The sequence below is a fragment of the Idiotropiscis lumnitzeri genome, chromosome 18, assembly GCF_059441095.1.
Source record: "Idiotropiscis lumnitzeri isolate Australia: NSW breed Sydney's pygmy pipehorse chromosome 18, RoL_Ilum_1.0, whole genome shotgun sequence".
Classification (NCBI taxonomy): Eukaryota; Metazoa; Chordata; class Actinopteri; order Syngnathiformes; family Syngnathidae; genus Idiotropiscis; species Idiotropiscis lumnitzeri.
Window position 1 is genome coordinate 5636045 of NC_142408.1, and position 25908 is coordinate 5661952.

At 40.5% G+C, this 25908-nt stretch overlaps 1 protein-coding gene across 4 annotated transcripts in view; it reads right to left on the reverse strand.

Annotated features, from left to right (window-relative positions):
- Positions 1 to 25908, reverse strand: part of hcn1 (hyperpolarization activated cyclic nucleotide-gated potassium channel 1) — a 68323-nt gene that overhangs the window by 11264 nt on the left and 31151 nt on the right. For all 4 annotated transcript variants that reach the window (XM_088281207.1, XM_088281206.1, XM_088281208.1 and 1 more), the window contains 5 exons: positions 19634 to 19795; positions 12173 to 12391; positions 9004 to 9150; positions 5610 to 5850; positions 760 to 924 (listed from right to left, as the gene is read on the reverse strand). In XM_088281207.1, coding sequence (XP_088137333.1) covers positions 760 to 924; positions 5610 to 5850; positions 9004 to 9150; positions 12173 to 12391; positions 19634 to 19795 — 934 coding nt within the window. The remainder of the gene's footprint in view (positions 1 to 759; positions 925 to 5609; positions 5851 to 9003; positions 9151 to 12172; positions 12392 to 19633; positions 19796 to 25908) is intronic.

Consider the following 25908-nt stretch of genomic DNA (forward strand, 5'->3'; position numbering starts at 1 on the left):
CAGGTTCTGTGGGTGTGTATTTGAAAATAAGGAAGTACCGTTGTGGCTGACTTTACCCGGATTATTCTACAAGTGAGAAAGTGGGGACGTCCCAGCCGGAAGCGACTTCCTGTTTCCTGTTGCTGGCTTTGATTTAGTGTTTGGTTGATTTTGAGCAGGGGTGGGGAACCTTTTTCCTATTAGGGGCCATAAAGTCCTCCCAGGTCTGTATTAAATTGATTGAACAAAAAAAATATGATGCAACAATCAAACAACATTTTTCTCATGATGTATTGTGAGCATTTTTTTGGGGTTACATTTTAGGTTCCCCACCCCCGATTTAGGCCTTCGTATTCGGGGGTGGGGTGCTGCTCATACCCAGGAGTGCAGATGAGTGGGAAGAGGGCCACACAACACATGCATGTGAGGTTAGCTTCCATCCACTCGCTGGCGTCCATTGAGGGTGGGCGGGGTCAACGCCTCCCCCGACCCCCTCCAGGACGGCGGCATGCGTTTCCTCCCCAATTAATCCAACCATAAAGATTGGTTCTTTACAAGGATTAATGCTGGTTCCAACACGTGGGTTAATTCATCAGAACATATCACAGCATAACAAGGCCATGCGGCACAAGATGGCAGACACGATGCTTTCATGGAGGGAAGACGGCAAACGTTTGACGACACGAAGGGCACGATGACAGGCAAAAAAGAAAAGTAAAGAAAACCAAAAAAAAAAACGGTCAGGACAGAGGAGGACGTCGCCGTCGTGAGGACCCTTACCGATGCGATCCAAGCGGTCGATGGCGACCGTCTCGAAGGCCCGTCGCATCATGGGGTACTCCTCTAGAACCTCGTTGAAGTGGTCCACAGACAGCGAAAAGAGGCGGCAGTAGGTGTCGGCCCGCACGCTGGCTGTCCGGCGACCCTTGGTGAGAAGGCAGATTTCTGCAGGGCGACAGGAAACAAGCATTTAATCAAACAATACATTTGGAATTGGACAAAAATATACACTTTATTGCTTCTGTGCAATGGCGCTGGCCTATTCACAATCAGAAGCACTGACCTGCAGTTGTCTCTCTCGCTATATCATTTTTTGCAACACATTTTTTTTTTGTTTTTTTAAATAATTTGCAAAGCCAAATTCAAATATTGTACCACGGTATTTAAGCAATATTTTGAATTTAAATATACTTCATATTTCATATTTTACATTCATTCCAATGAAATGATGAAAATGAGATTAATCGTGATTAATTATAATTTTTTAAAAATTAATTAAGTATAATTAGCAGCACTAACATATATATATATATAAATATATATATATATATATATATATATATATATATTATAAATTGGAATTAATTAGCTAAGAATAACTGCACATTTATCCTCACTCTTCGACCAAGTGAACGATATGTTTGCCAATTGAATCATTAATCATTTAGAGTTTGCCTGGCGAATACCGTGAAACATGGTATGGACGTGCTGACACGTGGTATTGAGTCAGTAGATCGGCTAACGCAAAGCGGGTTCATTCCTTTCCTATCATGTCGGCATGCCTCGAGACTAAAAAAGAGGCAGCTCAGTTGGTGCAATGCAGCGATGCGGTGTGATGCTTGACAGGACCCGACTGCATTGCATTAAGAGGCCATTAGCCGTGCGCTGGATGATAAATGGTCTTAGCGTTGCTCAAGTGACAGAGTTTATTTACACTCGACGTAAGCGTCTCCTTTTGTACCTTCACGTCGAAGGTTCATCTACATGCTAATGTGCCACGTTTAATGAAGCATCAGCAGGCGAATGCAAGACTGGCCAATGAAAGCAGAGCACAGAACGACTACTTATGAAAGGTAAGATATAAGTGAGTGGTTGTCCGCATAGTCATGGTGGAAATCCCTGCTTCCCTCGATTCAATCTTCATTACCGGAGTTGTGCTGTGATCTTTGGCAGGAGCGTGTCGTGCTAAGAGAGCAGGGGTGTGTGCGACACCCTCACGCTGGGGGTGTGAATGGTGCGAACGCTGGAATGAAACGGCGAGGCCGGATCTAACACGTGCCGTTTTCAAGCAAGAGAATGCCATTATTTTGAAGATGCGAGGCTTGAGAGTTAAAGGTGGAACATTTGTCGTGTTATTTGTTTGATAAAACAAACGAGGGGGTCATTTTGTCAGGAGAAAACCGGCGCATGCGCAGTGTTAAGAATATCACCTGATCGTCAGAATTAACAAGCGCTTGCAGCTTCAAACTACATCGTCAACAAAATAATGACTTATGGGGGTTAACGAGAAATAATGAAATTTAAGTTAAATATTCTGAATTATTATTACAGTTTTTTTTATTTAAATTGCTCATATTAATTAAAATTGTGTATTTTTTTCAGAGATTTGTGTATTACGGTATGAGTATTTCATATCAGTCGATATTGATTGAAATTCTTTTTTTTCTCTTCAAAAGAAGGACTGAAAGGCTGAATTTAGGTACGGGTAATTAAATTTTAAAATATAATATTCAACCTTAAAGAAGAGATGAAAACAACTATTAAAAAATTCAATTAACTGGTCAATTATAAGATTAAATAAACGTCTTTTTCAACGCAATGTGCTATCAATAATTTTTTTTTTACTTTAAATTAATTCAAGATAAGTAATGAAACAACCATTCAAAATATTTAGTATTAAAACACGCTTTTTTTTGCCCCAAATTTCCGCTTTCCTTATTGGAAAAAAAATTCCTTTCACTTTACATTTATGAACATTAAAGATTTTGAGGGAAATGAAAAATTAAGCAATTAATTCTACTTTTATTCTATTAAATCAAATGACACAAATGAGTGAATTTTCTTTTTAAATATTTTTGAGGGGAGAGTCTTTACAACTTCCATTGTAGGTTCGATCATAATGATGTACAGTATTTGTAATAAAATATGATATAATACAATATAAGAAAAGCCAAGTTATTAAAACAAATGAAGAAATTAATAATCAATGAACTAATTTGTATAATCCAACAGTTTTCATGGATTTATAAATAAATGTTTGAATGCATTTTATTAAAAAACCTTTTGGCCAATATTTCACTTCACTTGTCTTTTTAAAATTGTTATTAAGCCCAAGAGTGATTTCCGTTTCGACCATGATGCGTCTGTGCTCGGCCCGTGCGTCACTGACCACGTTCGCTTCGTGACCTACTGTCCTTCTCCCTGTCCAGCTCATTAGCATGCTAATCGTGTCCTGTGGCTTCTTTTTGTGCCTCACTCGTCCTCCTCCCTTGGCTTTCCGTCTCGCCGTACTACTTCTCGCCCCGTGCTGCAGCGGCGCATAAAATCATCAACGGAAAAAGAAAAAGAGGAAGGTGCCTGAATTCGTTCGGCCAGCTGCTCCTGACCGACCGACCGACCGACCGACCGAGGGCTCGCTCATCCACACACACGCGGATGGCATTACCAGCTGGGCGGCATGGCAACAGCAGGTGGCTAGCTACAGGCATAGCACGGCAAAAAAATAAAATAAATTAAAAAAAAAAAACCTGCGTTGTGCTCTTATTATTTTTGACAAACACATATACTGTACGCCCACTAAAGAAAAAGAATTAAAACAGACTATAATGATTTGCAAATCTTTTTTCAACTGACATTCAATTGAATAGACTACAAAGACAACATTAAATATTCAAACTGCTTTACGACTGTGTGATGAATGGTTCACAGGGGAAAATATGATAATTTTCTTTTTTTTTTTACTAATTTATTTACTCTCACTGTTTAGTGTAATCGCGTGCTGCAACTGCCTCAGCTGACTTTGTGACTATTTTATGCAAATCATATAGAAGGATATCTGTGTTGGGCCAAGTTTACGCTGTAAATCGGAACAAAATGTGGATTTTGAAGCCCTTCATTGATCAGTGAGCTTAAAAAACCCGACAGAATAATAACATTGAAAACCAAAAAATTCTCCAAAAAACGCAGATAAACATGTGCCTGGAGTGAACAAGATTGTAATGTTTTATTTTGTGCATTATCTGTTCTGCATCTCCTCACGAGGGTTGCGGGTGTTTTGGAGCCTATCCCAGCCGCCTTTGGGCAGTAGGCGGGTACGAACAACCCTCCATGCTCACAATCAGACCTAGGGACAATTTAGAGTGTTCAAGCAACCTAGCATGCATGTTTTTGGAATATGGGAGGAAACCGGAGCACCCGGAGAAAAGCCACGCTGGCACGGGGAGAAAACGCAAACTCCACACAGGAAAGCCACAGACGGAATCGAACCCACGACCTCTGCACTGTGAGACCACCGTGCCGCCCATTTTGCGCATCCGATAATTATTGTTATTAGTTATTGATCGATTGGTGTTTTTACGACTTATTTTGTATGCTAATTTTAGAAAACCTTCGCGCTCCACAATCACACCTATTCAAAAGCCTACATTTTATGCAAGCTGCATAGGATCGGCGACGTCATAACCAGAGGATGATTCGTCTGAATGAGCTGTTCTGCCCTACATGTCCGCTCCATGCAGAACCTCAACGAAAAGCCCCGCAGCTCGGCACACTGACACATGAACAGAGACTTTATGACAGCAACCCCCTTAGTTTTGAACGCGCGGTAGCAAACCAAAAAGACGACCAAATTTCACCCCTTAGAGTCTCACCCGCGGGACACGAACCGCACCAAAGCGGAATTATTCTTAGAATCCCCGCGTCTATAGTGGCTGTCGAACTCCGCATAAAATATGCAGGCACGTCTTAAAATAGGAAACTTTGCCGTCACACTGAGACGACATGGATTTTGTCAGAGTAAACAAGAAGCGGCGGGGATGCGGCTGACATTTAAAACATTGATGGTATCCATACGGAGATGCGGAGAGAACTAAAAGAACAGCAGAGGGCTTCTGATTATCCACAGAATGAAAGTCCAATCCGCTTTCGTCAGTGCCAAGAGTGCAGCCGGAACATATAGAGGGGATGGGAGGGGGGGGCTAGAGTTCACACACCGTGTATCTGTGTGTGAGCGTGATGGTGATGGCAGGGGGTAACCTCTGTGTCCTCGGGGATGCCTGATCCACGTCTTGGCCCCTTCCAGCGACCAGATGAACGCTTACATAACGGCGGAGGGGCTGACGAGCAGCCAACGCTGCCTAATGAGAATCTGCATTAATTTGACTTCAAGAGGCATCCAACGCACGGCCTTGGGCGCAACTCAGCGTGCGTCCGTATATGCACTAACTCTATAACGCCCGACCACGACTTTGGTGAGCAAGGCAGTGCAGTAGAGATGATGTATGACTTCAAGTAGCTCCTTGAAGAAAATATATTAATAGAGCTTGAAATGTAAGTTGAAGAGGAAAAAAAAAAGGACTTGTTGGACGCTTTGTGCTGCTGTAACCATTTAATAACATTTATGATGATTACTCAAAGATGCCACATTAAAAGTCGAAATGTAGATTCAAAACGATGCTAAACTTTTTAACGATGATAAATTGGGATACATTTTTACTTTAAACTCTTAATATAGGCAATTATCTACATTTTTAGGGGGTGTCAATTCTTTGCAGATTTCAGGCTATTTGCGAGAGTGCTACTGTGGATTTAAAATCCCTTCAGGATCGTAGATCAAGCGAGCATGATCTTACCTCCGAAGTAGGACCCGTCGGTTAGCTTCATCTCCTTGTTGAACTTGGTGATGACACTGGCGACGCCGTGTTGGATGAAGTACATCTTCTTGCCGACGGTGCCCTCGCGGATGATGTAGTCATTGGGCTGGAAGACCTCGAATTTCAGCTTGCTTAGCATCCCCGTCACAAAGTTGGGGTCGGCGTTGGCAAAGAGCGGCATGGTGGCCACCAGCTTGCGGCAGTTAAAGTTGACAATTTCCTGGTGGGAAAGGAAAAACAGGGACATGTGACAAATCAGATCCCGACGGGAGTGGAAAGAAAAAAAAAGAAAAAGTTGGCGCTCCAGCTGCTATTATCTGGCGGCACAAAATGAACTGGACGCAAAATGCCGCTTTATCCCGAAAAGCTCTAAAGCACTGCTGAGGAAAACAGTTTGGCACTGCTGTCAAATCTTGATGAGTTCTAGCCCATCCCGGACCCCCTGGCCCAGCTGGAGATTAGGTGTTTGTTTTCCGTTTACCCCCTACGGGCCACAGATTGAAAGCGGCTCAGCATGTGCCGTGTGGTTGACTCCCTCACCTCCCTTTTGCCACACTTGCGGCATAATGGGACATTAACAGAGAGCTACGCAACCTCTGGGGCTAACGACACGAGGGCTAGCCGCACGCCGGGGGCGATGACCTCAATCATAAAGCAGAAATAACGAATAGGATAGTAAACAGTTTTCATGCTTCAAGAAGACCTCTTGGCTGCGAACAATCTTTGCAACCATTTAAAGATTTGTCACATGCCAAGGGAATTGAACCGCCACGATATGTTACATAATACGCAAAACATATTATTCAAAGATTAGTACGCCACTCAGCTGGCGAACCTTAACCCTCGCGACAGCTGGCATCAGCATTCACAAATAATTTGCATATAAGCCATTGCTCGCAGATCAATTGTATCAAATTTCAGTTAGCACCAACACATTTCCCATGACTACTTGTGGATATTGAAAAAAAAAAAAAAAAAAAAAACAATGTTATGAGAATAACAACTTTTATTTAAAAAAAAAAAAAAAAAAGCTACACAAAACTAGAAAAACTCATTTGAAAATAAACTAGATTTTAGACTCACTAAAAGCCGGTCTAAGCGGTGGCACAAGTGGTGTAACACGATTTTGGTGGATTTGAGAGAGACGCAGGCAGTCGGACGTCATTATATTTCATTCATAAAAATCACAACATCTGAATTTAATCCACTAAACAAATTATTATTCTAATCTTGAAAATATTTTAACCCCCACCCCCGACGGGTGCACGATCATGGATGAAAACGTTTCGGTTTATTTTGCAACGAAAATGCGATTATTTATAGGTGTGGCGGAGAGTGGGTGGTGGTGGGGCGGCGCAAATGGTTTTCTTCTTGCTTGGGGGGGCGTAAGAGAAAATAATTGAGAAGCACTATTTTAACTGTAAATGCACTTTGCTAATGCCGATCTCTTGGGTGTATAAAAAAAAAAAAAGTGACTTTGATCAGTACATATTAAACTCATTCTCCATTTTTCTTTTTCGCATCAACCCGCGTTAGAAATAATCTTCTGAAAGAGCTATCAATCAAGCGCCGATTATTATCTATTGTTTTCCAGTGGCCGAGCACACTATCGCCCCACGCTGATGAACTTGAATTTACCGACTTCAAAACTGATTAGATCTGGGCAAGCAAATATATAAATAAACGTATCATGACAATAACAGCACATTTTCTGACGCTTATTCTTAATATTGGTGTCTTAGCGGGTATTGATGCTTCCCAGGTTGTCACACTTGCCGGAGCCAGCAATGTTGGCGATGGCTTTGCGATAAAACGACGTGCCAGATTCTCCGCATAGTCTGCTGAGTGGAGAGGATCCTCGCTCCCACTATGACCCCCACTCCCCTCTTCCCCACACTTCCTTCCAAATTTGGCTGGGGAGGCCAGGCGCCAACAACAGTCAGGTGGCCGTCAGCCAACGATCCAGACTCAGCTCTTGGATGTAACTGGGGGGAAGTCTGGATTAGATGTACTTCACAACGGGCAAGACAATCCTCACCGCTCACATTTTTCCGCCAGGGATATCCAAACCGCGCATGTCCATAAAAAATAAAAAAAAATCAAGTCTTTCGCAGTGAAATGATGATGTAAGTGCTGCTGTGACTCAGTTTGTCTTCACTGGCCAGTCCCACGAGGCAGATTTGATCGTGTGACGCTGTCACCAGGCAGATTTTTGCCTACTCTGCATAGTGGACAAAAAGCCTGTAAGGATTTTCCGCATTGTAGGTAATAATCATAAATCCCCTGCGCGTCCTTCCTCCGCCGCAAGTGTCTGCAGCATTCGACCCTGCGAGCGAGCGCGCTTAATGGGTCTGCATGGGAGACGGCCACGAATGCCATGCTTGCACGGGTTTTATGGCGCTCCTCGCCCGTATCTGCCGAGTGTAATTACTCATGTAATCCTGTGGATATGAAGAGTCACAAAATATAAAACTGATCAATGGCTTCACCATCAATTTCTCGAGGAGTACAGCGCACACGTAGCTGATTGTTATCGATCTTTGCCGGTGTTAAACGTCGACAAGTGCGCCGTGGCTATCCCAGGTAAAATGAACGTACTTTTTAACGGCTTTATCCGTCAATGGCAGTGAATGAGTTCATGTCGAACATTTAAATATTGAACATATATGTTCGGTTCCTATGTGTTAATGCTTAACCTGGATTAAAAAAGAAATAAATAATAAAAAACGACGCAGAAGCAATCTGGAAAGCATTTTAGGAGGGAATATTGGGGGCAAAATAAATCGCACAAAATGCCAGGAAAAAAAAAAAATTTGATTTTTCCACCAGAATTATATAAACTGCTGGCAAACTTCGCCGCCGACACGTAAAGACAAAGCTCAAATTCTCGGTCGAATAGAGTCACACGCACTACGGGAGAGGTCCTGTGGGCATAGGAAGGCAACACACTTTTCCAAAATTTTACAACTCACAACTAATAGAAAACTATTTGCCGTCGTAAACTTTTGTTTCTTTTCATTGACCTATAACGTGCAATTTTTTTAGACTTTTAAAACTAAAACTGTCTCTTTTGTAACATCTAAAAAAGCTTTAATATGTTGTGAATGACTGAAGTTGTGTAATAAACGTGTTTAAAAGCATATACTAAGTCAAGTTTTGGAGTTTTTATTTTTTTAAATTTTAGTCCTTTTTTTTTCAACAAATGAATATCGGTTATCGGTATCGGCCCTGAAAAAAAAAAAAAAAAAAAAGCATATCGGTCTATCACTAGTGCATGCAAAGAGTTGGGAGATGCGTTCATTTGTGTGCTTCAATCTTGGTGGCATTTTTTTTGTGTTTGGTCCATCGAGAATCTTCCGTCACGTTTCCTCACCTCTTTAAGCGGGTCGTTGAGTTCACTTAGGATGTTGTCCTCGTCAAATATCTTGCCCTGGTAGCGGTGTTCATAGTAGTCGTGTATCTTTTGCCGCATGTCTGCCGGAAGTTTGTGGAAGGACATGTATTGCTCCACTTGTTTGTACTGCAGGAAAAGTAAAGACAAGAAGCAGTTTTGAGTTACAGGTGATGCATTCGTTCTTTCATGGACAAATATCCCAATGAGAAAGCTCACGACTGAATGAAAAGTTGCCATTGATTTAACGAAGAAACACAAATGTGATCTCAAGAGTGTTTTGGATGCTTTGTCCTATATTTGTGAGAGGGAGGGCGCAAGGAGGAATATGAGGGGAAATCGGGTGGTAGTGAGTGGAAACAAATTGCTCCCCGAAGCGCCGTCCAAACCAAGGTTGCATTTGCCATTATTTCAAGCAAGCACAAAGCTCAACGCTGATGGGCAGCAAAGTCATGATCTTAATGTGAAGTAGCGAGCGACATGCAACATCCTACTGACATATTCAGGTTGCATTCCGAACTGTTGGTATCAGAGATGTCCACATAATTGTCTTTGGAATCTGGCCGTGCTGTGGGTGCCATAACTGGCTAGCGACTTTCGCCAAAGGCCATGGGTAGTGCAGTTGTTGCAACACAGGTGATGAGTATTCGCGAGTGTGACACAAGCCTGGCCCACGACATGAAACTGGCACAGGATGCTCGAGACCCACAAGGCGTCACTCATTGATTCCTCTCTCCCGGCTGCAGACATTTGATAAGAGCATGGGTCATTGTTTATTGGGGGGAGGGGGGCGGCGGTGAATTTATTTGTGAGACAAGATGGAATGTGGATTAGGCTGTTCATCTGGACTGGAATGGCCGAGGTGGGACACAAGTCATGTTAGAAGAAGTGCTGTGCATGGCATCGCAAAGATGTGGTTTTTAGTCAACAGCAGAGAAAGATGGCCGCCACCTGAGATGGATAAAAACTGCCTCATTTTTGCTTTAGTCAGCCTCAATGCGATCTCTGAGCGGCCGCGAGGTTGGACGACGTCACCATCGGGTGGATTTTAAAAAAAAAAAAAAAAAAACATTTTAAATCTGAGTCCACCTGAGAACCAGCCAGGCACACACACTTTCACGTTAACTATGTAAAGCGAGGCCTTCACAGCCCCATTAAAACTCGCCAGAAAGAGATGCCGGGAGGATGAAGTGGGAAGGGGATGAAGCAGATTTGCCGTAGAACAGATGTACTGCACATCCACGCTGAGTAAAAGGCATGTCACTAATTCAATGACTTTCAATGTTGGCTGTGGGCGACCTGCTGTCATTAATATTCACTAGAATGCACGGTGTCACTGATGTGTGAAGCAATGAGAAAATTATGGAAGTACAGTGACTATAAGGATACGAAAAAAAATGAAGCAGTTTTTCTTTTGCCATAATTGGATGCTATTATCAAAAATTGTTTAAATTCAGAGACGCAAACTGAACATCCTGCAACATTATGTTACAGAATCTCTCTCTCTCTATCCATCTATCTATCTATCTATCTATCTATCTATATATATATATATATATATATATATATATATATATATATATATATATGATGTGTATCTATATATATGTGTATCTATATATATAGTGATTAGCAGGACAGCTTGGCGTGTTTACAAGAATGTACTGTGGTGTAAGTAAGTTCAATTTTCAGTTTTTACTTGATCTGTCCAAGGGTCACCTCGTTCCCTTTTTTTTCATTGTTATTCAACCATAATCTCAAACCCATACAAGACAATAATCCCCCGCACGACAGCACTACATATGTACATTGAACGGTGTATGTTATAAGGGGTTGCCGGGGTTATCTGATCGTTTCGTGCACATCCGGAACATCCACGTGTTCTGTGAATTGGCAGATGGTATGCTAGATAATCACCATCTATGCACACAAAAACAAGATAAATACATACGTGACGTAATCATGAATGAAGTGAAAGAGAAGAATAACGGTGGCGTAGCGGCTATCCATACATACATTTGATTGTCTTCATTTTGATCAGATGTATAAAGCAATATTCAAAATAAAATGGAAATAAAAGTGCGCATTTATTGAGAGGTCAACCAAAGGAGAAAATAATCAAACAGAAATGAAAAATATGGCAAGGCAAAGCATTAATTTTTGTATAGTGGACCTTCAAATGTAGTTCAATTACATTTATTAATTTATTCATTTTGTGTTTGCGGAAAGTTACATGACGTATCATTCTGATGGAGTGAAGAAGTTTTCCCGCAAATTTTGTTTCTCCTAGAAATTTGTTTTCATGCACCCTTTTATCTAGAGGCATACCATCTATCCGTACTTTGGTGGTTTCAGATTTTTTTACCACTTTTTTTTACCTTCCATCCATCAATTATCTGGATCTCATTTATTACAGTCTGAAATGTATTGAGTTTTGATGGGGTGGAAAATGAATAATACTTTAAGAGCATCTGAGCTCTAATTAGCATTAGCTTTATGGAGCTAATGTGATTATGTGCATCAAAGGGGGCATGAGGGATTAGCGCAGTAAAGTTACGTTGAGGATATGAGTGAAAGCTCTCGTCAAATCACACAATTCTGTAAAGTTGCAGGACAAATATGTTCATGTCCTTGATTTGAGTCGCACAAGATCTCGCCAAATCTCACGCGACGACATGCCTCAGACAGACGATCTTTTTTTTGGGTGCCCCAAAACCTCATCAGCGAGCACCAAAACATTTACCGGGTGTTGCCCATTTTCATTTTTTTTGTCAACACTTAGGACATGTTGTAGACTTGATTTAACAGAGAAGCCTTTTACCCCCCATTTCATCAGTTAAATAGAGATTCCACACATTATTATTATTATTAAAGGGGAAGTCAAGTCAACAATTTGATTGACAATAGTATGTTCTATACGCCCCCACTAGATTGAACACGATATTTTGATTAATGTTGCATTTGTGGAATATGAATTATGCAGCAAGAGACCCCTGTAACTATTTTTCAAGCATATGAGCGTGGTACAACGAATCTCAAAATTCACGGATTTTCATCTACAGTAAAGTGCGTGGGTATATGTATAGTACCCCCAAAAACATAACACCCCCCCCCCCTAAAAAAAATAAGCCTGTTCTGATTTCCCGCTGACCTTTTCTTGATACTGCCGTCGCGAGGAGTCCAACGACTGGATGAGCGCGGTGGCGTGGCCCACAAACATGGCGTAGCACGTGGCGCCCACGATCATGCTCAGCATGGTGATCCACAGGTCCGACATGCTCACCGGCGCCCGGGCGCCGTAGCCGATGCACAGCATGTGGCTCATGGCTTTGAAGAGGGCGTACGAGTACTGCTTGCCCCAGGACACGTTCTGCCAGGACATGGAGAGAGAGAGAAGGACGAGGTGGAGGCCAAGTTATTACCAGGCCGGGCTTGTCATTGATCACTGAACTTCCACGCATAAAACATCCTCGCCACACGCCTCACCGTGCCATTTACTACCATTTCATCCCATTCTTCATTCTACCTGCTTTCATTCTTTCGCCATTTGCAAAGGGGTGAAAAACAGTTCAGGCCGGCAGTGTTAAAAAAGAACAACTTGCATTATTTACACATCTGAGGCATCCTTTTTTTCCCTTAGAGAAGCAGGAGAGCTTTCTCTTCCCCTTTATTTTTTTTTTGCTCACTCATTCTAAAAACAAAACCAAAAAAAAAAAATGGCCGGTGAATTCAAAGCACCTTTATGAGAGCTCAGTTCAGCGGGCAAGAAAGCGTTAACAGTGCACATTTTGCTTCCCCCTGGGCATTTAATAAAAAAATAAATAAAAATAACAAAGGATAACAGTCATGCATGACACCACACAGCTCAGTTCGGCAGCAATTTTTTTTTTTAACTTTTTCCTTTTTCTTTATATTGCTTGCCATGTAATGAACACAAAAGATGCATTTTTGATTGACCACACGTGAACAGACAAATCATTTGAACCCAGTTGCTCACCAAAACAGCAGCACGTTACGAGTATTAATCCAAGAAAAATACCAATGTGACTTTTTTCATTTGGGACTTTATTCTCATAACATTGCACTCGCCTGACTTGTGCGCGGGCAGCTTGGGATCGGTTCTCGCTCTGTGACGAAATCTGCGTGTGGCCTGCAACTGGCTGGCCACCAGATCAGGGTGTACCGTGACTATAAAAAGGTCTTTAAAAGCCTTTTATTTGGTGTCTCTTAACCTGCAAACGCTCTGGATGGTGACGCCACAGTCCCTGAATGCATCATCCGAGGACTTAGTCATGTGCCATATCGGCTCAAGTGAGTGTGCACTTCAGACATTGAAGCTTTAGTCACGGGACACCTCGTTCTTATAAAAATTATGAAGTGCTGCGGGCATTTTAAGAGGATGACCGTCATTTGTCGCTAGTGCCACAAACAGCATAATAGTCACCTGCCCGGTGTGCTTTTTCGCATGCGTCCAGCTGTGTGTGTCTCATTTTTCATGGCCTTGTTGACTCGCCATCAATCAGACTAAAGCTGAGCAAACACGGCGAGCCCACACGGCGCGATAAGAGCCCAAATAATGACGGGGCAGCAGTGTTGCAAAGAAGGCATGAAAAATTATCACAGTATTTCATATATATATATATATATATATATATATATATATTAGGGCTGTCAAAATAAAAGCGTTAACTCTGTGATCATTAATAAATTACGAAATGTTTTGCGATTAATTAGTTAAAAAATTGCAATCGCTTGAAAGCACTAAAATATAAATAGTATATACAAAGGAAATATATACAATGTATACATAAGATTATTGATTTTTATGTTTTTGTATTGGACAGCGTTCAGTCCAAGTGGGAATTTTGCAAGTGACAAAATTCAACAGCTAATCATCATGACTCATCACTTTTCATCTGCTCATTATTCGGAGACAGATTAGAACATGATTCTCATTACGTTTATCGCTCTGATTTCTTTGGCATAGATGATTCATATTTGTCCCATATTTTTTCCTTCTATGTCATGAAGCATAAACACTGAATATTCCATTCTGCACAAAGGCCGGAGCACAAAAGGCAGTTGACCATGTCGCCAGAACAAATGGCATTTGTGAGTTTGGGACGTGGCCATCGCATGCGTTAGCTGAATGTTTGTGTTGGCAAAATTTGCATGGTTGGAGAAGCAGGGGAAAGACAAAATACTTTTTTTTTTTTATTTTCATACCACTCTAAGCGGACTCACGGCACCTTTTCGCCTCTTTGTCGTGCGGATGGAGAAGAGCTGCGTTGGCACCATGTTGTGCATCGTCATCGCTTTGTCATACATTTATGTTTGCACTGCGGGTCACATATGGGCCACTGGGAGTTGCACTGCGATGAATTATTGAGATCTGTTTTATTGTTCATAAATACACGGGTTAGTATTATAGCATAGATTTTGAATTCATTTTTTTCTACTTTTATAAAATAAAGACGAGACAGAGAAATCTACAGGTTAAAAAAATGGTGACATAATTTAAGTCTCTTAGCCAGTTCCAAATAACACCAATAATATACACATTATTCTATTAATAATAATAACGAATTAGAGAGGTCAAAATTCATGAATTGACAATTTATTAATTCCATCAAGTTACTCAACATATTTTGATAATCGATTAATCATTAAGAGCCTTTTTTTTTTTAGCTTAAAATGATCCAAATCCTCTGATTTCTCAAGTCCTTTTTGAAATCTTTTGTTTAATCAACATAAGGGTTAGCATCTCAGGCTAACCGCTAGTTAGCTAACTAGATTTTTGGCAACCCTCCTAACAAAGGAAAACGGAGAAAGTTCGAGCCAAGGATTGTTAGTGAAATTTAAAATAAGCAGGAACTTTGGGGGAATTTCCCAAAAGTGAGCCGAACATTCTTTTCAAGTTGAAATGCTAATTTATAAAGCTTCAACACTTGGACACACTGGTATTTTATCTGACTGCGTTCCAGCCTTACACGGACCACAAAAACAAATGCAGTTATTAATTTTCACACCACTGTTCTTAACAAACCTGATTTGTATTCCTTTTTGTCCTCCCCCATTCCGTGACTCATGGTGAGCTCTTCTACACGACGAGGCCAATCATACACTTTGTACATATTGATTTTGTTTCACCAGTCAAACGGCATGATATTTTCCATCCGTGAATCATCGGAAAAATTGCAGAGATTGAAAGAATCTCTCGTCACATAATGCTCGGTCAGCCGTGTGGGAGTGCGTGTGCGCGCGCGCGTGTGTGTGGAAAGGGGGCGGTGGTGTGCGTCGCAGGGTTTGTGACTCATCAGTGTATTAACACTTCTCCAAAACACAGCTTCCGCTCGAAGTGGGGCTCCTAACAAATGAGGTGAACACAACAAATGTATTCAAGCGGCTTGTTCTAATTAAACACCACATGCAACCTGCCAAATAAGCAACATGGTTGAATATTCATCTGACAGCGCAACCTTTGCTTTAAAAAAAAAAAAAAAAAAAACGTGGAGTGCTGACTTCATTATCATACAACAAAAAATTATCCCGAATCACTGTCAAATTATTGGATTTGTTCATATGAACCATTTTGGAGTTAACACAAATGTTTTCATTTAAAACTTTTCATGGAGATTGTTATTATTATTTTTAAGTTGTTTTTAGTGAAGCGACTGGTGCACTTCCCCTTTAAGCCTCAGTTTAGTGGTGCGCTGTCCCTTTAAGAACGTGTGAAAAAAGGTTAGCGCGAGAACAAGCGCTTACTGCGAGAACAAGAGCTTCTTGCTCACACTAAGCACTGTCGTACATGAATCTTGTTGTTAAGTTGTAAAACGGCGTTCCTTGTACGTGTTTTTTCCAAATAATTAACCATAGATTGATGTTAATTAGTAGAGCTTGTAAATCGCAAATTAGGATGCGAACTATTTGCATTGCCGACTGTGCCGCCATTTTAGTTTGCGAGTGTTAGACTTGTGCATTTTATTCATTTTTTATTCTGCATTTGTTACAGTTTCACACCTGCCATATAACGAGAAGGTCTAAACAGATCCTATTTTTCTTATCCACGTTTTTTTCTCCCTCTGACAAATGATGAGCAGACCTGCACCCCGAGTAGCTGTGACATCATGAAAAGTATTGACTAACTTGTGTCTTTTTTTTTTTTTTTTTACAACAGCCAAGAACACAACAGAGGAAAAAGAATAATGGATTTTGGTTCCAACTGAAAATGCGTGAGTGTATTTTTGGGGGGGGTTCTCAAACTGATAAATGCTGTTTCTTTTGTAACCAGCATATCTCATGACTCAGAAAACTTCTCAGAAATCTTAAACAAGTTTTGCACCATTTTTTTGTTGCCTCTGAATGGGCAGCTATTTACCGGACATAATTTGGCCTTGGATGGAAGCTTCCCACTCACTGAGTCGCTACATTCTTTGATAAGCACAAAAAGGGTTACTTAAACTGCAGAACAGAAAAAAAATAATAAATCTCTCTGCCGTCAACTTTCAACACTTATCGCAATGATAGAGAGGTGTGTACTCTGAAAACGCTCGCTCGCTTATCCTGGACACATTTGGACATCTTGTGAGAAATCAAGCCAAAAAGTACATTCATTTTACTTGGGCTGGCAGGGAGTGAGTTAAGCGCTTGAGCTGACATTTTGGCTTTTAACGTTACCCAACAACGATACGGCTGTGTTTGGAACATCCAAGCAGCATGCCTTTGAAGGCGATTACAAAGTTTTGGACAAGGAGAAGACAAGCGTCCTTCACTGTTCACAGCCATGGCAACGGGCCCAATCACACTCTCACCTGACAGCAGCATTATCGCATCTGCTGATTAAGTCAATGCGGCCGCTTGGGAGTAAGAAGCTACTCTAAGGCCATTAGTCAAGCTGATAACACCCCTACCGGCCCACTTGCCACTATCGCCAGTCCTTGCCGGCCCGGACTCTCCTTAGAGCTGCATCCGGGCAGCCGGACCTACGATGCAAGTGTTTCATTTGATGGACTGCAAGTCACGTTCAAGCTCCTTTGGCCAATCAGCCGATCTTTAGCAGAGTGTGAGCCCGAGCCGTCGCTTCAAGGACGTTACATAATGTTGGTCTTTTTATGCAACAAATGAGTTAAGAGCAAATCAAGTGAAAGGTTTGTTAAAGCAGATGCACCAACAAGTCCGGGCGACTATTCCGGCATCCAAATATAGGTTGATCATACATGCATCACACTCTCGCTCCATGTGGGGTTCTATATATATAGGTGTGCTATCACTGCTGTCTGAACATGTCAACAGATTTTTTTTTCTTTTCTAGGAGCCATATTTTAAATCAAAAGACCTGTAATGCTGCAAAAACAAATGTAAGTAGGGGGGTGGGGTGGCAGGGGGGGGGTCATGCAGTATGAGAGCAAAGATGTAATGCTGTCAGGAAATGTTCGAATTTTACAGGAAAAAAAGTTATATTAGAAGAGAGAATAAAGTTGTAAAGATCTGTGAGAAAAATTGTAGTTTTATGATCATATTAAAAAGTCATTAAATTAAAAAAAAATTGGGGACAAAAATGTATTACAAAAGTCAAAATTTTCCTCAAAAAATGAAATCATTTGTATGACAGAAAAATAAGTTACTGAAAAAATATTTTTAGGATAAGTTGTACATTTTCACATTGAAAAATCATGAAAATTCTCTTGTGATTCTACAAAGAAAATAAATTAAGATATCACGAGTCGGACTAAAATAATTTTAGAAAAATGTTTGTAAAAAAATCAACGAGAAACAAGTTTCTTCTTTTTTGGGGGGACAGAAAGTCGCAAAATGACTGGCGAAAAATCATATTTATCGTAAATAAAGTAAGTAAATTTTATTATTATTATTATTATTATTATCAATTTGACCATCAAGGCCATTTCTGTGACTATAATGAAAATAATACGATGATTAAAATAATGAACATTTCTGACAAATCAGCATTTGCGGTTGAAATGTTTTCCCTCTGATTTTTAATGCTTTTTAAAATTATATGGGGGGCTGGTTCAAATTCTCCAGTGCCCAACCCTTGACTGAACGGGTTTAAAAAAAATAATAATAATACTTTGCGACTTTAGCTCTTGTTGGGAAAAACCTCCTGTCGTGGCAAAAGTGCTTGATGCAAATGAGGCCTCGCGGGGAGCAGCTAATTGAGTCTTTTACGAGATTTCCTATTGATCAGCTGCGGGGTGATAAGTGAGATTTATTCAGAGCGAGAGGTGCACTGCAAATTTGGGCTGCTCATTAGGCTTTTTGGATGACTTTGTCATAGTTTCATAATGTGTGGCGTTTGCACACAGTCGAGTACGCCAGTCCATAATCAGGATGAACCGCGGCAGCTGTTGGACAAAGCGATTCTCGTGTTTGTTTTTGAGTGACTCAAGCGCGGTACGCCTGGGCTGACGTGAAAAGTAAAGCAATGCGACACTGAGGAGAGCTGACGTTTGCACCTCAAGCCCCCGGATGCCTCGCAACAGTCGCTTTGCATGTGGGGAATTTGTCGGAGGAAAAGGCGAGGCGAGGAGGCATGGGAAGGCCCCGGGGCCAGCGGTTACAATCTGCATCGCCTGCAAGGCACTCCACGCGATCACGTCACTTGTTTCGTTTCGCCCCAGCTGAGGAGGCGGAAAACGGCAGGAACAAAAAATAAATAAATAAATAACATCGCAGCTAAAACACACCTTATGAAAACGCCACACAAACAAATATGATATACGTGGGTCAGAATTATCCCAATTTATGGTCCAAAAAAGATCATTCTCTTATTGGGTCAATTTGACCCATCTTGACATTGAATCATTATCAAGTAACAACAATTAAAAAGAATTCAAGCCTAAAAAAATGTCTTAAAAAATGTGATAACTTATTTTAACATATTTTAAACTATATTTTAGGCTCACCAGGCAGTGCTTATTTTAAAAAAAAATAAATAAATTAAAAAAAAATAATAATAAAACACATTTGAAAAATATTCATACCGCGAGAAACAAAAAAAAATGATGTTGGAATAAAGTTGCACTTGCAAAAAAATACAGTGTTACCGTTTAATTAAGAAAAATGTTATTGTAAAAAAAGTTTCAATTATACAAGGAAAGTCATCTGTGTGAAAAAATTAAAGATTAAGTCAACTAATCAAGTTGTAGTTTTTACGACAGTCCTTTTAATGTTTTACAACGAATGCCATCTCAAAAGAATAAAGTTGCAATTCTACAAGTGGAAAAATCATTTTGCTTCAAAAAAGTACTATAAGAATAAATTTGTAATAAAAAAAATAACATTGCAGGAAAGACTCAATTTTTCAAAAATTAACTACTAATTCAACTTACGTCTCTATGTTTTGAAATTACAGACAGAAACAGATCAAGAAAAATAAACTTGTCGTTTTTACAATAAAATGACTTCCTATTAGATCGACCACGAAGCGGACAACAGCCAAAAGGTCAATGTAGCTGAACTTTGAAATTCACACAAAAATTATGACCACTGAAGTCTGCCTCCACGACGCGCATGACACACACACGCATGACACACACACACACACCCCAACACAGCAGCAAAAAAAAAAAAAGAGTAAAAGCGTGATACTTACAACCATACCGTTTAACGACACCCAGCAGTCCGGGGGGAAGTCTTGGAGCAGAGGCACCAGGTACTGGAGGCAACCGTCCCAGTGGCACAGCAGCAGCATCATGCCTATCAAGTTAAATATTCTTACCACAGCGCTAGCCAGGTCATAGGTCATATGGAAGATCTGCACACAGACAAACAGAAATTAATTACAAACGTTGCTTAGGCTGCTTTGGAATTGGACGCAGGATGCAAGTAACGACAAAAAAAAAAAAAATTAAAATCTCGGGTTACCTCGCCCGCAGATGTCGAGCTGTGCACAATTCAACATGGCCGCCCTCTAAAACTAACAGGCTTCAAGAAACCTACATCGAGGAGCAATACTGTGCAAAAAGTCTTCAGACTACCAATGAGTGTGGTTTTCTTGATGTGGCTTACTTAGGAAAATAAATGAACTAGCCATGAATTCTTTGTTCTTTTTACCATTCTACGAGATGTCATATGTTGCGCTCGAGGAACTGTGCGGAGGTCTGTCAGTGACACACTTAACTCATTCACTGCCATTGACGGGTATAGAAACCAAAAAGATCAACTTGGCGCTTATGACATGTTTACGACACATCTCCTACACGGTAACTTGACATAAAGCGAACCTTCAAACCGTTTGTGTCCTATCATGTTTAAGAAATGTACATTTAAAAAAAAAAAAAGTATCAGCAAATGTCACTCTGTAATCTAACGTTACAATCCGAGGGGAGTTAGTGCTCGAGTGCCCATCAGGCAAAATGTTTACGATAAAAAAAAGTTCATTTGTTGATGCAAAATAGTAATGAGAAGCAATTTCATTTATGTATTTCACCAATTTGGAGTGAACAGAACCAAGCGAAACCCTGACACCACTACTCGCGATCTCCTAATAATCTCATCATTGAGTTATTTTTTTTAATTCCAGGTTGGTAATTCCATAATTCCTCCAACTGTAATCGTTAAATATGGACATAATGATGGCTGATTGGTGCACTTGGGTAATAAACCCGTCGCATTCCAGGATCGGCCGAGTGAATTAATTCATCTAATTGCGATCTATTTTTAAAGTCCATGCTTTTCCTTTTTCCTCCTCAAAGCGCCCAATTTAATTAATCACGGCTGAGATGACGTTTAATTGGGCCTATTTCGTCCGTTAAGTGGCGGATTTCATGTTCACCTCCAAAACGGTGTGAAAGCATTAATTCACATCGAGTGATTGATTAAGACTCTACAGAAGTGGAATTGGAAAAGATATAAGCGCTATTCGACTAATTTGTTCAGGTGGCACATTCGCTTCAATATGGATGATGTCAGCAATAATTCCTGGAACGTCCATCTTGAAAATGGCCCTGCAGGTGTATCTGCAATCAAATTCACTCTTCCGCCATTGTGTTTTAAAAAAGCAAGAATAAAGTTTAGACGGACGAATATGGTGCTAATGGTATTGTGAAATCTGCCTGGCAACACGAGCTAGCTGAATTCTGATTGGATAAAAAGTCAATTGATATGACATCAATGTGAAAAATATGGTCCTGATTTCTTGATTATGTTAGGCCAGCACCTGGCAATGACCCATTTTAGTTTCACTCATCTGTTAAGTACACAGAATTAAAATTGATTAGTAATCAATTTCCAAAATAATTACCAAAATAACGGCCTGTAAAACAAAATGCCATCAGTCGACCGGACACTCAGCATTGTGCTTCGTGGTCTGCCTAATTCCCCAAAACACCATTTTTGTTTGTTTGTTTTTTTTTTACGCTCGGGCGCATAGAGTAATACCACCTTTGGGGGCAAGGAGCTACCCAATAATAAATATATAATGAATAAGTGCTGCTGTTAATATTTCACTTATTCACTCATAGAATTTACAACATGGTGTTTACATCACACATGGGAAAAATAAAAATCTCCGCTGAGGTCCATTGTGACTGTATTGTGACCTTTCTGCAACAAAAGGACAGCAAGCACACACACACACGCACACAGACAGAGCGAGAGAGAGAGAGAGAGAGAGAGAACAAGAGGGCTGGGCTGATGCTCAGATCCCTCCATGGTTCAACTCCTCCACTGGGACATACAGTGTGCTGCCCCGCAAGGCTAAAATTAGCCACTAGCATATGCCAGAGGAGAGCGCTCGTCTCAAACGCACCCTGAATCTCTTCGGCTCGCTTTTTATTCTTAATTTAGCAGAACTCTCACTTGCACGCTCGCTCCGTTTGCCTGCACGTTCATCACTGCTGATGACTTAATGGCACGGAACAACATCGAGAAAGGAGGAAAACAAAAACAAAAGAGGGAACGATGAGGGAATTAAAGGCAGATATTCCGGACTGCTTTGAACCGGATTGGGAAATGAGCAGAGGCTCTTTATGATTCATTGGGATCGGCACAAATTGAAGAACCGAACCCAAAAGTAAAATGAATCCATCCATTTCGTCTAGGCTCACTTGGCTGTTTAATTGGGCCTATTTAGATGACCAAAAAATAAATAAATAAAAATCAGCCTTAAAACTCAAAACATGTCTCAAAAGTGTATGGTTAAAAAGAATGTCTAAAATTAGCACATTTTAGACCAGTGCTGCTCAATTATTTTTTGTAACGCCAACAAACAATAAGAAAACAATTCGCGCTCCAACCCCACCAGCCATTCTCCACTGCAGCTATAAAAAATATAATTTTCGTTGCAAAACAAACCTACATCGTAGAGTTAAAATACTCGCTGCACACAATGGGCAAGGAGAGCGCCATTGCCACCTACTGGAGTGGATGTGCAATTACACTTTATTTAAACCGCAGTTCAGAAAAACAAAAATGCAGCTGGCTTTGAAGGAGTGAATTTTCCAACTTGTGATCAAAAGGTTTTTGCACCCAAAAAAATTTGACGACGAATATAAAATGGTGGCACTATTTGGGAGGATTTACAGGTCAAGGAAAGGTTGCATATGAGATGACGTGAGGATTATTGGCAGACAGCTGATAAATCTTGCATGTTTATCCTTTCATTGTCATGGAAATATTTTCACAAGCAAGAAGCCAAATTAAAAAAAAAAAAAGTCTTTGATGCAAATAGATTCTACATAAAGATGCAGTCAGGTGAGACCGAAGCTCACGAGTGGGTGGAAATTGAGAGTGAGAGTAAGCCTCTCTTCCAAAGAGGTTTTTCACAGAATTCGCCAGAATGGCTTTGCCGGAAAGCTCCGCAACCTGCGGGTCATTCCTCCCGAGGACATCAAGGAAAGATGTAGAAACTCATTAGCAGCTTGTGGAAATTGTTTAGCTCACAATTTTCATGGGATCTAATAATAGAGGGAGTTCTTCCTAACAAAGGCTTTCGGATCAGTGGTTTGGGTTGTGCGAGCTTCGTTATGATGAAGGTGTCCATAAGGGAGCGTTCATTTTGGAAAAATGGGATGCTCTCATTTGTGGAGAAAAGCTAACGTTGCAAAAGTGCCCATGAAACAAAAGATTTAAAAATGGAGTTGAAAATGAAGGTGAGACGGGAAAAACAAGAGGCATGAAATACTTTTTTTTTTTTTTTCTTTTTTTTCATGAGGGTTCATTTATTGGGCAGAATGGCAAACTGTGCGATGTTTGACGTTCTCGGTTCAAAACGCAGCGCTGGGTTATCCATGAACTTTCACTTGCCACATTTTAAAACCATGAATGTCAGGTTCAAAACTGTAAATTGTGTGCAGGTTTGAGAATGCATCTTGATTGAAATTGACGGACAACTAGGCTAAGCAACAAATATTTGCCTAAAAAAAATTTTAAAAAAATATTTAAAAAAAACGCTGTGTTCATGCCCACTACGGCGCAAACCGCCCCTTTTAAAATAAACTCATTCAATTTTTTTTTTCTTTTAGACGAAAAATCAATAGCGCCTCAACGATACACCCCATTTGGTCTCAATTGCTTCCAAGAAGGGATTAATCAACAATCAATTCCTCACCATTGGCAGGATTCTCAACAATCAAATTATCGTTTAATACATTATCATCATCGTACAACGCTGTCAGCATGACACAGGAAAAGACGGCACTCGACCAAAAGTTGCGCATCCACTGCGCAAACGTTTTTTCAATTTAACTTGGATTTCAAGGCCACGGGAAGCAACCTATACGCCTTGCGAGCGGCGAACATCGAGGCGGCACTGACAGGGAGCCAAAAGCACGGCGGCCAACATCGCGGGCTGGCATCAGCAAAATCTGGGCTTATGGTGCGCCCGGCTCCAGTTTGACCAGGGGCAAGGGCACAGGTCAGCATAATCCTCTAATACAGCCGAGACAAAGAGCCAAGATGTGATGTGATCGCAGCAAAGGGTCACACGGCGGTGCAGGACGGCCAGCTCGCTCCCGTCGGGAGGACTTTCGCCAGCGTAGCGCGTTGGCGGCGCACCGTCGGCTGGCGGGCCGTTTGCAATGGATGCGCTCAGGCTCACGGACCAGCAACATGTGGCGTTTAAAGCCACCGTATGGATTTAGGGATTTGGACATGGTTTTTAAGGAGACAGAAGGGGGTGGGGCAAAATATTGAGATTGTCATGTTTATGTCAAATGTATGTGATGATAAAAAAAATGATTTGTCCGAAAGAGAAAAACGGCTGACAAATGCTTTGTATTGGTCAGCAACGAGCTACAGTATATTTTTATATATGTGAATAAAAACACGACATTCTTGCCGTCCAATGATAAAAAGAAACTCCATATTTTGTGAGAATATTTTGATTTGAGGTAAAACAATTTGTTGTGTGTTTCCACTTTTAATTGTAAAACCGCAATATCCAAATGAAAACACGAAATTACATTAGCACATTCTAATGAATTTTTTTTATTTTATTTTTATTTATTTTTTTTACAGGATTTTCTGACTTTTATTTGAAAAGAACAACCGAAATGTTGTTCAAAAATAGAGAAATAGAGAGACGTTTTGTCATTTGAAAATGTGACGGTAGAAATGAAAACATAAAATCGCCATCCAACAAAAAAAATAATAAAACACCATGTTTGATATTTATTTTTAAAATGTTTTTGTTTATAAAATTGAAATATATTCTTTATATTGGACAGTAAAACTAAATGAAAACGTCATTTCATTGTAGACCAATATCAAACCGCCAACGCCACATTTTGCGAGTTAATTTTTATTCCCCAAAACAGCAAAATTGTGGGTTTTTCTTTACGTGTTAAAACAGATTAGAACGAATTTTTTTTATTGCTTTTTTCAGTTTTTTAACAACAACAATATCTAAATGAAAACATGTCATCATATTGTCATTTTTTGTGTTTTTCTTTTAGAAAAAAAAAAAAAATGTGTCACGTTAAAAAACTGCATCCTTTTTATTGTACAGGAACAATATCCAAACAAAAAACATGTTATCATCTCATTGCTGGGACGCAATTATCCACGCATTCGTTCATGCATCTTCAATTGGACGCGAGTGACCTCTGCTTGAGGTTAGTACGGATTAGCCAAGGACTCATTTAAAAGGATTAAATCCACCAATGGCTATTACTTTGAAGGATGTCAAAAAGGGCTTCGCCGACATTCTGCAATTCTGCCACTTTTAAGTTGCCATGGTAATGTCTTTTTATATATATTAAAAACAAAATCATTCAGAAAGTAATTCATGTATTTTGCCTCCTTGTCATATCAAAACCAAAGAGTCCGAATATGAAATCAGCTACATGCACGCTTATCCCCCCCCCCCCCCCCCCCGAAAATAAAAATAAAAAAAATCTACCAAGCATGAGCATATCGTATTGCCAATGCACAGCAGAACATTAACAATGAATCGGGCTCAAGAGTTCAAAGCAACTTCCTGTTTACCGACGGAAACTACTTAGCATGCAAATGTGTCTGGAAAAGAATGACGGAGGCAGGACAAAGAGTTCAAATTGCATATTGGGCGACGTTGTTGAGGCAATGAAGCCCTGAGGGGGAAAAAGAGACTTCATTAAAAGGCAGATGGGTGATGAATGGAATCATTGCGGCTGGAAAATAAGGCGCCATCTAACCACTGAAGAAAAAGTGTAAAATCATCTTTCAAGTCTTGAACAAATGTTTATTTTTGGTTTTAGCATTTGTGGGTCAAAAGTAGTTTGGTATGATTTGACAAACATGAAGTCAGAATGTTTTAGGAATAAAAAATGTCATATTAGGACAGAAAATCCCAAGTTGAAATTTAGCATTCAAGGCACAGGTGTCAAACTCAAGGCCCGGGGGCCAGATCTGGCCCGCCACCTCATTTCATGTGGCCCGCAAAGGGAA